Source organism: Opisthorchis viverrini (genome assembly GCF_000715545.1).
Source record: "Opisthorchis viverrini unplaced genomic scaffold opera_v5_154, whole genome shotgun sequence".
In the NCBI taxonomy this organism is placed as follows: domain Eukaryota; kingdom Metazoa; phylum Platyhelminthes; class Trematoda; order Opisthorchiida; family Opisthorchiidae; genus Opisthorchis; species Opisthorchis viverrini.
In genome coordinates, this window is record NW_008751809.1 from 929806 (window position 1) to 943608 (window position 13803).

A 13803-nucleotide genomic window follows, 5' to 3' on the forward strand; every position below is an offset into this window, starting at 1 on the left:
ATAATCACAATGCTGCTATTCGTGCGCTTTTTCTTTGGAAACGTGGTATTCGTCAGAATGCTTACTGTACATAATCGTTCCACATAAACACCAGTTTCCGTTCTATGTTGTAATGTGGAACGAATTCCTCAGAATGTCACTTAGAAACACCTTTTTGCGAACTATCAAAATATAAAGGTATCTTAATCCGAGTACTGGTCTTTTCTTGTGGTAGACTGGTGGCGATTTTTCCGGTTTTTAATGAAGGGCAAACCGGTGAAACCACTGACGTTTGAACTTGAAATTCAAGGGTCTGAGATGGGCGTTGACTGTCGAAGGCCTGTTTTCAAATGATTCAGTTAGTTTATGCTCACGTTTCGACAAACACTTCACACGTCAAAACATGAGGTGCTACTGCAGGACTGAATGCGACCAAACGGAAACCTCATGCTTGCGTATAAACCACTGGATTCGGTAGGCGGGTCCACTTACCCGGGCGGTTGCATGTGTGCCGATGGGCATCCAAATGACATGACTTCCCGAATCTTTGTCGATCTCTGACAGCTTTGGTGGTCGTGACGTGATGTCCGTTTGTGTGCCAAAAGCGGGGTATGCAATGCTACAGTGCGTTCAGTACGACGTTTTAACTAACGGAAGAGGAAATGCTAAGAGGACAGCCACTAATCAAGCAAAACAGTCTGCAATAACGCACTATGAACAATCCTGGTGATAGGAAGTTGTACTGAAATCGTTAGGGGCATGGTTCGATGCGGCAGATAACTCGGGAAACGTACCGGTTGACTGTGTTGGTGGTTGTTGGACAGCGATACAGTTGTAACATTGACTAAGAAGCTCGGATTCCTGGATAAGGCTGCTATGAGTGGTTCATAATGCTCCTGAGAGGAGCGTATCCCAGTGGATTCCAAAATCTTTTACTGTCGCATGCCAGTTTTTTGGTAGCAGTAACCTCGCGGCCATCGATTTTGGTAAACCCATCTACTGACTTTTTTCGGATAAAACCTTATTTTTATTTTTCCAACAGGGACAAACTTCAAGAACATGTTCGTCATCACAATCGCGATATTACCTTTTCTTGTCCCGTCTGTCCGGAATTATTTGTTATGCGATCCCATCTCAATCGGCACTTACGTGGAATACATAAAATCAAGTTACAGTCAAACGGTAATCAATCCGTCGTTCAAAATCTATCCCAAACCACCACAAACTTTTCACTGAGCACGACAGTTATTTCAGAAAGCAAGAGTGCCTTCACTCCAGTCAATAACCGTCTTGCAATTGGAACGATATACAACAACTGTGCTGGAGATCCCGGGACAAGCACGTTCATATCAGCTATACCGAATTCCGGTTTGGACGATCTATGCCCTAACGTTATCAGTAAGTGCATGATTTATCTTTTCACTTCATCTGAACCTTGATGCCATTTCACAAACATAAAAGACAGTTAAGATTGCAAAGGTGTGAGAAACCAAAGGACAAACTAATTTGGAAGACCAGGGGAGAATTCTTAAAAACATATACGATATCGTTTTTATTTTCAACACCATGTAGTGTTGGCCTCGGGATCCACAAGTTTCAGACTGTCTTTTCAATGCAAACTGTCGCGGTTTGTCCACACACGGCGTCAGCGTCATTATGGTTGTAACTATGGTTTTCGTCTTGGATTTCAAGTGCCGATTATCTGGGCCGTTAAATAAGTTGACCAAGTTGAAAAAGTATCATAGGAACAGTCTATCAAGCATCACCAGTCATTGTTTGTATCCAAAAGTTTTAGGGAATTTCCTTTCGTCGATTTCTGACAGGTTTGTCTCTGGGTAGGAGTCAACGTTTTCGAAAACGTGGCTATTTTTCTTCAGAGCTACGCGATCTGATGAGTTTTCGAGACCAGTCTACGAAACATTAGCGAACACCCGACCCATTTGGCACTGTCGTAGCCTGATGCCAGTTGTCAGGAATAAGAGACCTTCAGAGCTTGTATGTTTCCGTCATTCAGTGAACATTAAGCTGATGATATTTGAAAAAATAAATAACACTTCGGTCCCACACTCCCATTTTTTCTGTGATCGGAATCGTAGTAGCTGAGACCAATGTGCCTATGGTACACGGTTTATATGTGATGAATTGAATCAGTCGCAACTACAAATCAAAACCGTCGAATTACTAGTATGTTCCGCTTGTATTGTGATTGCTTGAAGCCGGTTTTAAAGTAGCTTGTTCTCTTTTTAAATGCCGGTCGAAGACGTCTACAGGCATCAAATTTCCCTGAAAGTCGGTGAACTAAGGAGACACTGAAGAATCATACACATAAAAAAACCGATTATCCGATGAATATACGAAAGTGGTTCGAGGATGAACGTCGAACGACCACCTCCACACGGATTAAAAGTTAGGCGAAGGGAAGGCTTCAGTGCCGATTCGCGTTGAATATTTTGGGTCGATTTGATTGTCTGTCCACGAGGCGGACCTTTAGGCTGTGAGGTTTTATTCTACAATCGGCCCAGGATATTCCGGTTCACTAAAGTCGCTTAGAGAGAAGTTTGTCCATCGTTCAAGACATTTGAAGAGGTTAAGGCTTTTGGAGGCAAACGATCATAACAGGCAATAGTAGAATAGCTCCTCGGTACCAAACGGGCACTTCAGTCTCTACCAGGAAAGAAAAGAAAATGAAGACTTAACCCCCCCCCTTTTTAGTGGGCGAATAGGGGGTTAACGTAGCCACCATGAAATTGGCAATGGTTTATGTTTGGGCATACTATGGGAGGCTAGTTTCATACTGTATTTTAAGAGTAAACCAAGAATTCACTGCTCGGCTTTGGTGAAGAATGGGCAATCTGCCCCTCGCAATGCAAGATTGCTGGCTCATTAATTTGCTTCTTTTGGAGTACTATGTATTGCACTGTCCTCGGACTGACTAGCGCAAGTAGCGTTAGTTCGGTTGTACAAACTGTGCACTGTCAAGAATACTTAGGTCCTTGTGGCCTAGTGGATAACGTCATCAATTTTCAATTAAATCACCCGGTTTAGTTTCCACATTGTATTCCACAAACTTTACTGCCGCTTCGTCTTTTTGAGGTGTACGCTCGTTACTTCATTACCCTTCCTACTCATTCCGTTCTAAACTAGGGACGAAGTCAGAAATGAAGCTCACAACCAATCGAGATGACGCCCAAAGGAAAAAATTGGACATAAGTTCATTTCCAGCCAACGTCGATTCACAATGTGTCCCCGTTTGCTCATCTCCAGCTGTCCCAAATGTTTCAAATTTGTCCATAGAATATAACCTGCCCTCTAACGACCGTTTGCAAAACCTTTCAGCTGACGTCAGTTCACAGCAACACCAAGCGTTTGACGCAACTTTCAAAGCGCTACAGTACCCTCCTTGTCCAACCCTTCAATCAAACTTCTTTCCGCTGTCAGCCTATGTTTCAGTCGAAACAAATCAACACCCTCGATACCCCCAGCTTCTCGGCCAGGGTTCCACTCACGAACACCAACAAATGTCTCCACCGTCAGCGTGGTCTGCAGCGATGGCTGCCAGCCTTCTTGCTCCAGTAAACTATATGAGTTGGTGGTCTCAGGTGAGCCAGCCTACAACGCCTCTTTCCTGTCCTTTCTTCTGTTCCTGGTTATCGTAGCTCAAGGCCTCTCATTTCCCCCAAGTTTTGCTAGCATCCGGCTTTTTGGTAGTAATGCGCATAAACCATCTGACTTTCAGCTGATTGTAAGTATTACCCGATCCCCTATCAAAATTTATGTGATTTTTCTTTTACAAACACTACTATCCTATGTTCGAACTTGTTTGAACTGTTGTGGTTGCCCCAGGACGATACACAGACATCGGTGGTTAAAAGTTCTGTCAGCTTTTGTTTTCAGTGTGCCACTGTCTTAATCTTGATTCGACTTTCATTCTTTCAGTCCCTTTGCTAAGTTGTTCCACGTTGGGTTATTGCGTGCTCATCCAGAAAAATTGCACTTTGGCAAGCAGCGTGTGACTGAACAACTTAATTGATTGACACGATAGGTTCTGTGATTACTCTTCATCAAGGGTTGTACGTTCAGCTGTAGCACCCTTTCGGTGCCTAACTGCCATGCCACCCAAAGGTTGCACGAGGGCTGGGACACTGCCAGGTCGCCCAGGCCTAGACAGGGGGAGTCGAGAGGCGGAGGTCGAGTTCGAATCACGGACCTTCCGGTCAGTAACCACTTGGGCCATCTCGCCAAGGGCTAGCAATCAGTGGAACTGTATATTTGTATAAGTCATATATACAGTTGCTTGTTGGCTGGTACCGGCCTGTAATCCTCATTATTACTAACGGCACCCATTTTAGCAAACGTTCATTCGGTTGTATATTCGCAAGCAACGTGTGGACTAGACACTGCACCCAACATCGATTGGTTGGCCAGTTGAACACACTGAAACCCGAACATTGTTGAGTTTGTCATTACCTGACATTTTCAAACGCCGACATTCGCATTTCGCCAAAGGGGACTTCTACCCATATAACAGAGGTCCATTGTGGCGTCCTGAAACACGGTCACCTACGTTTTCGTGATAAGAGCTTGTCAAGTGCATGTGGGAGAATGGGCCATTCAGTGTTTCACTGCAGGGTCCACCCTTTTAACCTGAACAACACGCAGTGACTGATTTATCCCGCACACGCGGTGTGCATGATTGAAGTAGATGACTAGTCTATCCCCGTGTGCCGAATGAGTATGTTTTCACACAGTGTTCCTGATCGACACCTTGTTAGGTGTTAGTTGTACAGTGCTGCTAAAAGGAACGAAATCGCCCCCACCTGTTTGCACATCTCAAGGGAGTGAGTGTCCCGCCCCTCGCCCCAAGAATGGCGCTTCTGTAGCTAAGCCAACCCTTTACGAAACCAGCATCGTTCGCTTGCTTGGTTACAGTTATTTGGCGACATGCATGCCGGGAAACCCTCGAATTCGTAAAATGTCACGCGTTTTTCGGGTGATTTACGGTGCTCGGTGCCAATGTACGTTTACTTTGGTCCGAGTGTTTGCTATTGATAATGGCTACCAAAGACGCCCTTTTTCCATGACCGAAACGTAAGAACATCGCTTCTTCCCCTAATTCAACTCCCTATCCTGAGGCCGAGTTTAACAAAGTTGAAGAGCCTAGTGGGGTTCCTACTTTTTTTAGTCAGTACCCTCGTCCGCAGACTTCGGTGTGCATTTACCACAGTATCTTATCTTATGTCATGATGAGTCGCACCGGTAAGTCCGTAGAATTGGAAACTGAGTAGGATTTCAAATAAACTCAAATGAAAAAAGAGTACTCTGAAATCTTTCAGCAACTTTTACTCGCTTTACCCATCTTCCGAAGCTTTTGTTGTACTAACTGGCAAGGACACGTTGAATTAAATTATCTGAATTTTTTTAAATTTTATTTTCCGGGACTGAAGCAACAGATGCCAGTGATTTCATTCTAATCTAGTCATGAGCGGATTAGCACATTTGAATACTTTGAATAATGATGTATTTCTTGATCTCTTTGGTTTTCTTTCAGCCTAATCCGAGCGCCGTACTGCCCAACACTCCTAGTGTACTTATTAGTAACCTGAGCACTGCATCCGAAAATGCTCCAAACGTCTATGCACAGAGTTCTTGCGCGTCTCGTCTTGTTCAAATGAATGCCACGCAATCACATTGTTTTAGCCTAGCATCAGACACACAGTGCACATCGCAGAGCTCAGATACGTTGTGGGGACAACGGAACAAACCACACACGATACCAGCTGTTGCCGCTGCCGCTTCAGCACAAATGTTCGCTTCCCTTCCACCTTTCGCTCAGGCCATGTACTATCGGGCAGCTAGCTGGGCTGCAACACAAAACTCAGATACTGAAGGCAACCAATGGCATGCAAGGCAGTCTAACGCAAGCTCTTTGCATCCTACAGTCACAGTCGCGGACGACTCTTGATCAGTTAGTTGTGTTCCACCCAAACTCAGATTTTTCCCTTCGAAATATTTTTCTATTTCCCAGATGCATTTCAGACCAGACACTAGTTTTTTATGTGACTCGACTTTTCTTTTAAGGTTTTTTTATTACTTTTACCACCTAGGCGCAAAGTTGTCAAAATTTTATTGAACAACCCCAACACATCCATACAAATGGGATGCTATTTAGTAGTTCGATTTATTATTGGTGANTGCTGACCGCTTTTATCCCAAATTAACCAACACAATCACGATAGCTTATTTTCTGGATTGAAGTTCCCTTCCACTGACGTCACAAGACAATTTTTGCATCATTGGACTGGTTTTTGAAAAAAAAAAGATAAACCTGCGCTGTTCCCGTTATGTGCTCTGTTCACTTTTATGCATAGGTGTAGTTTGGCGTTTCTCGGGGGTGCGATGTAACCATGTAGTCGGTAGACATGCATATACCACCATACGGATTTGTGATAAGTGGGCATGGTTATTCTGCTTAAAAACCCTTTTTGGGCTGTCGCGTGCTCACCATTCAGATATTGGCCTTCGCGATATGCAAAACGTCATCGGACTACTTTGCTTGCTGTATTAGATTTGTGAAGGGTGGCTCTGTGTCTGTATAAATAATGACGGCCGAAGCGTTTTTACCGCTAACGTATTCAGCTTTGAAAATGCTTGTACGGCCATGAGGAGGTTTGGTTATCTTGTGTAGACTTGATTCCTATACCTGTTTGTCCTGATAGGAAGTTAACTATTGTATTATATCCCATTAGACTGATAGCCAGTAAGAAATTTACCAACATTGCTGGGCTTTGACAAGTCGTAATCAGTTAAATCGACTTGAGTTATGCCTCTTGGCAGTATGTTAAAATATTGGTAGTTTGGCTACGTTGGTTGGCAGTTCGTCAGGGGGTATTGATCTACCAGCTGTGCATGGCAATCGGCTTGCAAGCGCTTGGTCGCCACCCTGGAAGGTATCACTAGCACCTAGTTTGGTGGGTCACCTACGGAGTCTGATCCGTGTTGTAAAACTCGTACCAAAGAGCTGCGAATGCTGCCCCGAACCGTTGAAAAAAATCTGGCTTTTGCTTACTGTTTTCGGTGCCATGCCAGAGTTCTCGACATAGCCGACACCCTTTTTTAAAGAAATCTGCATTCCAGTCTGTAGTTTTGTCACTTCTGAATGTCCCGACCCTGATATCCATAGCCGGCTGTCTATCCTCTAAGTTCACTCACAAACTGACTTCCGTCCCCTAGCTTCGGTACGGTGGGACTATGTGGTCTTAGTTCAGAACAGTTAATGCTCACCCTATAGGGTCGGTTCCAACTTTTGACAATTCCGACTAGTAAAAAACAATGATTGCCGAATGAAGATGATGGAATGAAAGACGGAGCAGTAAAGCGTCCCGGATTTGAATGCAGTTTTTTAAATGCGACGTGCACGCTAGCACGCATTGCATTTGGCTCCACATATCACTTTTGCGAACAGTAGATCATTGATACCTTTGCCGCACAATGATGCGGTCGATTTGGCGTCCGTCCTGGGGTCAGTACACAAGCGACGTCCGCCTAACAATGAGTCACACTCAGAGAACCAACCAAAAGTGGGCTAACCACATCTTTAAGTCAGCTTCTTTATATGGTAGTTGTAAGACAATGGTTCTCTATATCTCCCCACACGAAGCCATCTTTTTGAAGTGAAAGGGCGCATTGTTCCTTCGATACTGCTCCGCACGCAGTAATCACGAGCTAGTGGGGGTAGGGTGACATTACATTACATGATGGTAACCCTGAGAACGAAGAACAAAGCCTATTTTCGACAATTACACTCATCACATGATATCCTCCATATCATAAACGAGAGATTTAGTTGTCTCCCGTGAAAACCCAGGTGATATGCAAATGAGTGTAGTTGCGGAGGTCTGTCCAATTCGGGTTCAAGTGGAACGCAAGAATGGCGAAACCGGTCGTGGAATGTCGAAGAGCCTTCAGAAAACGTATGAGTAGTTTCCTTTATGAAAGCCTCTCCTTTCGGTAAACGCTCCGGGCGGTACTAGAACCGATGGATAGGGTTGCACCCACTTACTAGATGGCAACACAAGTTCCAGTCCAGTGGTAGAAACGCTTGTTTATTTATCAGAAATGTAGGAACTTATGACAGTGAAGACGTTTTCGTTCAACCATGGTTAGATAGAAGTAATCAATGGGAAATCAGGTACTGGCCTGGTTGCAAAGCATGAAAACCGCATCTAGCAAACAGTTTCGTTAGCAATTGTAGTCTTCGCGCTTGAGAACTGACTCAGTCGCGCTGCATACCCGACGATTCTGAACTGTTTCGTCAAATACACAGCCACGACCTCCAGACTACCACGCCAAACACAAAATCCATGAATCCTTAGGCGACCACCAATCGATTAATGCTCAAACACACAGAACTACTTACGTGTCCATCGTTGGTGGGCGACAGCATGGCAACGATAGTCGCGCTTAAAGCTAACAAGCTGATGATCAGTACTTGATGATGGTGAAGTTACATAGCAAGAGGGTATCGAAAGAAGGCGTTGGTGGTTATACGACACCTTATTTGTCCGCAGTGCCAAATACGTAGAAACGTCAAGTTAAGATAGCATAGTATCGACGATGGCCTACGTGCGACGAAGGTTCAGTAAAACACCTAGAGCTGGCAATGTCCAGCAAAAGAATGGTAGATTGTCATGTTCAGCCCATTTTTTATCCATTATTCATTGCCCCCTTTATTCACCGTCTCTTTTCTTTGTACAAGTGTAACAAAGTTCCACTCAGAGGGTACGCCAGAATATCTGTCGTCACAAAAAGTTTCGGCCAGTTCCGCACGCACATCCTGACAAATAAAGGCAGGAGTTTCAGAACCTATGGGTAATTTGGTGTTTCTTCCAAAACCATTACGGATTGAAATTCGTTTCCAAAGGATGAATTGATTCCCCTACAAATACAGTGTGGTTACGGGACTCAGTTAACTTTGATGTACTAATCGCGTCGTCATGAAGACGCATCAAATCTTTGTCGGGCTCCACTAGAAAACAAATATATACGCCCTGCCTTACAGCGTAGTCAAAGTTCGCCAGATATCTTCGCCGTCAGCATTCTATTGAGGTTAGTTTGAAAAACCCTTAGTAGCTCCCCGGTACTGCTAGACTGCAATTGAGTCCGCTGACAACACAATTTTAGGGAGCATGATTACTTAGAAAATTTTACACATTTTTCATAACTATTTCCTTCAGTGTATCAGTTCGACAGTTGTTTCCCGTTCCAGAGTTTGAGAAAAATATAGGAAAAACTCCGATTCAATCGGTGAGGCACACCTTTGACCAATGTTCGCTCGTGAGAACCGAGCTAAACTAGAAAGTTGTATTTTTCTTCATTGATTATCAATCCTATTGAGCACATTCGAATGCAAAACTTAAAGAGTGACGCATTTACTACATCATTTATGGCGGAGCCTTCCGCTGTGAAAAGTTAACAGGCTGCAAGATACAAGTGAGTAGTGTGGACCAGAAAACGCTCCCTCGGTTTAAACGCTATGAATATCCCAACCAGAAGTAATAACATGGCATTTGACACATCAGCTTACTTAAATACGCGCACACTTCGGGATAATAAAACCGTCCAACAAAAGTCCACTCGCACCCCTGTTTAAAAAGAAGTCGATGGAAAACGGATAACGACAGAGGAGTCAATATTCCCCGTACTGTAAACCCTAGCACAAATTCTAGTGAACCGACTGAATGCACACATTCTTGAGGAAACTATGCCCGAAAAACAATGTGAATTCAGAGGTGCACTGAGCCCACTTCAACTCGAAACGCTTCATGACGGGAGCGAAGCCCAATGAGTCACAGAAATGTATACTACTTATTGTGGGACTGCTTTATTTGTGAAATCGGGGGTGGAATTGCACGGAAAGCACAGCATTTACCTCGATATTGCCTCGCTTTTGTCGAAACATGAATGAATGTTTTTTTATCAAACTGCCCGAGCTGTTGCCTTCACAACACAAACAGACAGTATACAAATGACAAAAATGCTTGAAAAATTCCACCTACGATACTAAGGATTCAGTGATCAGGTTGAAACCCAAGCAATGGAGCTCTTAAACGAGCTAAGATGGACGGAATCAAGTGTCCCGATGCACGACCAACCATACTGGATAGGCCACGAAAAACGAATGGCCGATGACCGCATTCCAAAGCAAGTCACTTACGGCTGACGGAAGAATAGAGCTCAAGATTGAAAACAGCCGAAGTTCCGCCACAACGATAAGCTTCTTTTAATAATTTCGAAAACTTCAAAGTGAACTTCAGATATTGGAAAAAGCGGACACTTGACAGAGCTGCTTGGTGAACTGCCGTTTGCACAAACCGGGTACAGCGTATCTCAACGGCTTGAGAGCAAATGCGTCATTCGAAACGGTCATACAAGGTGCAACCATAAAGTAAATTAGAATCATAGTCACATGAGTGAACGGAATCTGACTCGTTGGTCACTAAACCAGTATGGAAGCACCAGCGTCCTGCAACAATCCACTACGAATCATACTGTACTACGGAAACGCTGATATTTGCATAATAGGGTGCCTGCCGTGTAAAAGCCGCAAGTTGGCTTAGGCCTAAGGGAAATGAAATCCGCATGAATTACAAGGGATTGTAAATTCAACGGATTCCACGCCCGGAGCAACAGCTCGCAACGTGGAAAGTATGACGTATCTGTTTGCGATTAAAATCAACGCACGGTTATTCACTTACTCTGAGTCGTACACTCAACTCACCTTATTTATGATAACGTTTTCGCAAGTCTGTAAGGTCGTAGTAGGATAAGGTATCATAAAAATACCGCCTTTTAAAACGCCCGCAGAGACCGTCAAACAAACGGTTGATCTACTATTAGGTGGCTCAGCGGGGTTAGGCTGAACGCAAGAATTAGGTGGCCTCTTTGAAGGCAGGCAAAATCGAACCGAGAGAGCTGTATCCAGCTGCACACTCCCGCTGCCTCGAAACATTCTTGTCCCTAATCCGAAAAGGAGTAACCATAAGCAAATTCATAGAAATCAGTTGCTTGACACTCATTTATCTTCTGCGTAGTATGGCACATAGAATAACTTGTGTCCCTTTGAAACCAACAAGAGCAGCCATTCCGGCTGGTCGTCACAGAATGTTCATTTGGACATCTTTCGCCCCAGAGGAATAACATAGTGCAGAAAAACAAACAGGTCAGGAAAAGCGTCCTGTGTGATCTGTAACTAGGAATAGATTATTCCATCATTGGTGAGCAGAAGTATTAACCAGTGGAAACCAGTGGGAATTAGTGAATATTTGTCTGGTTTCGAGTTCTGTATGTATACAGAGAAAAAAATAAACGAAAGACAGCACCCGTGAACCAATAACCAAGCTGAAATCCTCCCAGATGTCGCGGATATGTGCTAATCTGTACCCGTTTCTTGCACGACAATCAGACTGTAATCACGATCTGTAACAGAGGGAAAAATAAGACTATTTTAGGCACTCTACATAAGTGGAAATCCAATGGCAGCGAAAACAGAGCAGCAACGGACTAATCTCTGCCACAGAGCATATAGGTGCAAGCACACAAATGACTAGATAAAACATGTAGTTTTGCATTAAATAACCGTATGTTCACGGCACCCTATTTCATTCAAAAGAGTGCGTCTCGTAGTGAGTTCGCGATTTGGGCCCAGAGCCGACCAGGGAAATCAGAATTTAAGACACTAATTCGACCAGTATCTTAATGATCTATCAGGTCACATACGCACACATTGGTACATAACTGGCACAAGAACGGTAATCAGTGCTGCTTGAGAATTGCTGATTAATTATTTTTGGTCGCTCAGAAGTGGACCAATTTTGGAAGGCTTCCGTGATATTGATAAACCATACCATTGCGCGGAACCATGTGCAATGTCACCGATGCAAACCCATATGAACAAGATGAACGACAAACCGGTAGTTACAATTTCGTGTACGTGCATAGGTGGGTTCACATGTGAACTGAGCACTTGCCTCGCATTGATGTGTTCATTTGTCCATGATGATCTGCAAACAAGTCTCGTGTCGTTTATGTGTTTATATTTGCTCTTCCCACTGAACTTAAGAATCCGTATCCAAGGGGCACCATTAACGAGCCGTCATGCTATTAGATGCTAGTCAATAATAGCCAAAATATTCCATTTCTATCAATGGTGCATCCATCAGCTAAAACAAGTCCGGTTTAATGAGAAGCAGAAAATCTATCTTCATCGGTTAGGTGTGAATTACCCCATTGCTTCGACTCGTTTCTACATATAAAGATAATCTAGTGTGCATCAGGTAGGCTGATACAATCAGCCACGTGTCACCAGCGGCCTGCAAAAACGGCTACAATATAACCCGTTGTCTCACTCATACACATTAATGTCATGAGCAGTTGACGAAGAACATATGGTTACCACCAGGTCATGTCAACTCACTCTGAAAATGGAGTACCAAACAGTAAGCACACATGTACTTTGGAGTTGATAAAACCTGGAGGGTTATATATGTAGGCAAGATATCTGTTCGTTGGACGGTTTTCCTTTGGATGTTGCCCCTCTACCTGAATAAGACTAGTGAAACTGAACAATCGTTAAGAGTGAGTGGCCCCCGGGTGGGAGACCCCAAACCGTATTATCTAATAATATAAAAAATTGTGATGTGTCACAGTATACTGGCTTACATGACACTATTATGTTTTTGCACTACATTATATCACGTTCACATTACACTGATTACGAATGCACTATATCACAACCATATTATATTATATTATATTATTATATTGTACACTATGGTCGTTGTGTGTTGACTGAGCTGGACGATTTGATTGCAAATGTTCCATCATTACTCGTGGTGACATCATCAGTGCGTTGTCATATACTATAATTATAAGCATTATCTCATTATGAATCTAATGTTCACAAGTGCACACGCAGCAATCCATCAAGATCTATGCGAACCGCCTGTATAAAGACATTAATGCGCAGGGGTTCAATTATCCATCGGCTGCTGTCAGGCAATTCTGTAGCGGATGCCGGCCAACTGTGCATTTATTAACCGAACTATTAATTTCACAAACATGTGGTTCAGGGTTCGCGCGAACAACCACTTATTTCGGGCAGTTTCTTGTCAACCGTCACCAGCTATCGCAATGTAAAGTTCAACTATTCGAGGGGTTCACTCCCCTTTTTACTCATACGTTAACCAAGTAGCGAGAACTTATAGGTGGCGATTCCCTAGCACTGTGATTTCAATCACGTGAGGCGATGAAGGCCATGCCAACTGATGAATATTAATGGAAAATGAGTGAAGCTTTACTCTCAGTGGATCGAACAATTCTGGTAATGAGCCCAGAACCGTGTTAGCAGCCGACTATCCATGCAGATAAATTTCTGCAGAGAATGGACAGCACAACAGCAGTATTGGAAACTGGTGCTCAACCTGATGACGCTCAACTACGGATGAAGGCCATGAAGGTCCGGCAAAAGGTGATTGGGAATATTACCATCGATATCATCAACATCATTATCAGCTGTAATAACGAATGGACAGACAGCAGTATTGGAAACTGGTGCTCAACCTGATGACGCTCAACTACGGATGAAGGCCATGAAGGTCCGGCAAAAGGTGATTGATTATATTACCATCGATATCATCAACATCATTATCAGCTGTAATAACCGCGTACTCGTCGTACAGTGGTTGCAGCTGCCGCAGTTTCGTTCACCGATGATTTGGGGGGGGGGGGGGGGTAAGTAGCTGCGCATTGCAGGCACGAGCTGGTAAA

General features: G+C 43.8%; 2 protein-coding genes across 2 annotated transcripts in view; one reads left to right on the forward strand and one right to left on the reverse strand.

The window, feature by feature from the left end:
* T265_06969 (hypothetical protein) overlaps positions 1–6158 on the forward strand; it is a gene marked incomplete at both ends in the record, with an annotated part of 15684 nt that extends 9526 nt beyond the window's left edge. The window contains 3 exons of the mRNA XM_009172375.1: positions 1022–1377; positions 3202–3578; positions 5528–6158. Of these exons, the coding sequence (XP_009170639.1) occupies positions 1022–1377; positions 3202–3578; positions 5528–5941 (1147 nt within the window). The remainder of the gene's footprint in view (positions 1–1021; positions 1378–3201; positions 3579–5527) is intronic.
* A 4819-nt stretch (positions 6159–10977) lies between these two features.
* Positions 10978–13803, reverse strand: part of T265_06970 (hypothetical protein) — a gene marked incomplete at both ends in the record, with an annotated part of 21739 nt that continues 18913 nt past the window's right edge. Inside the window, one exon of the mRNA XM_009172376.1 lies at positions 10978–11454. The remainder of the gene's footprint in view (positions 11455–13803) is intronic.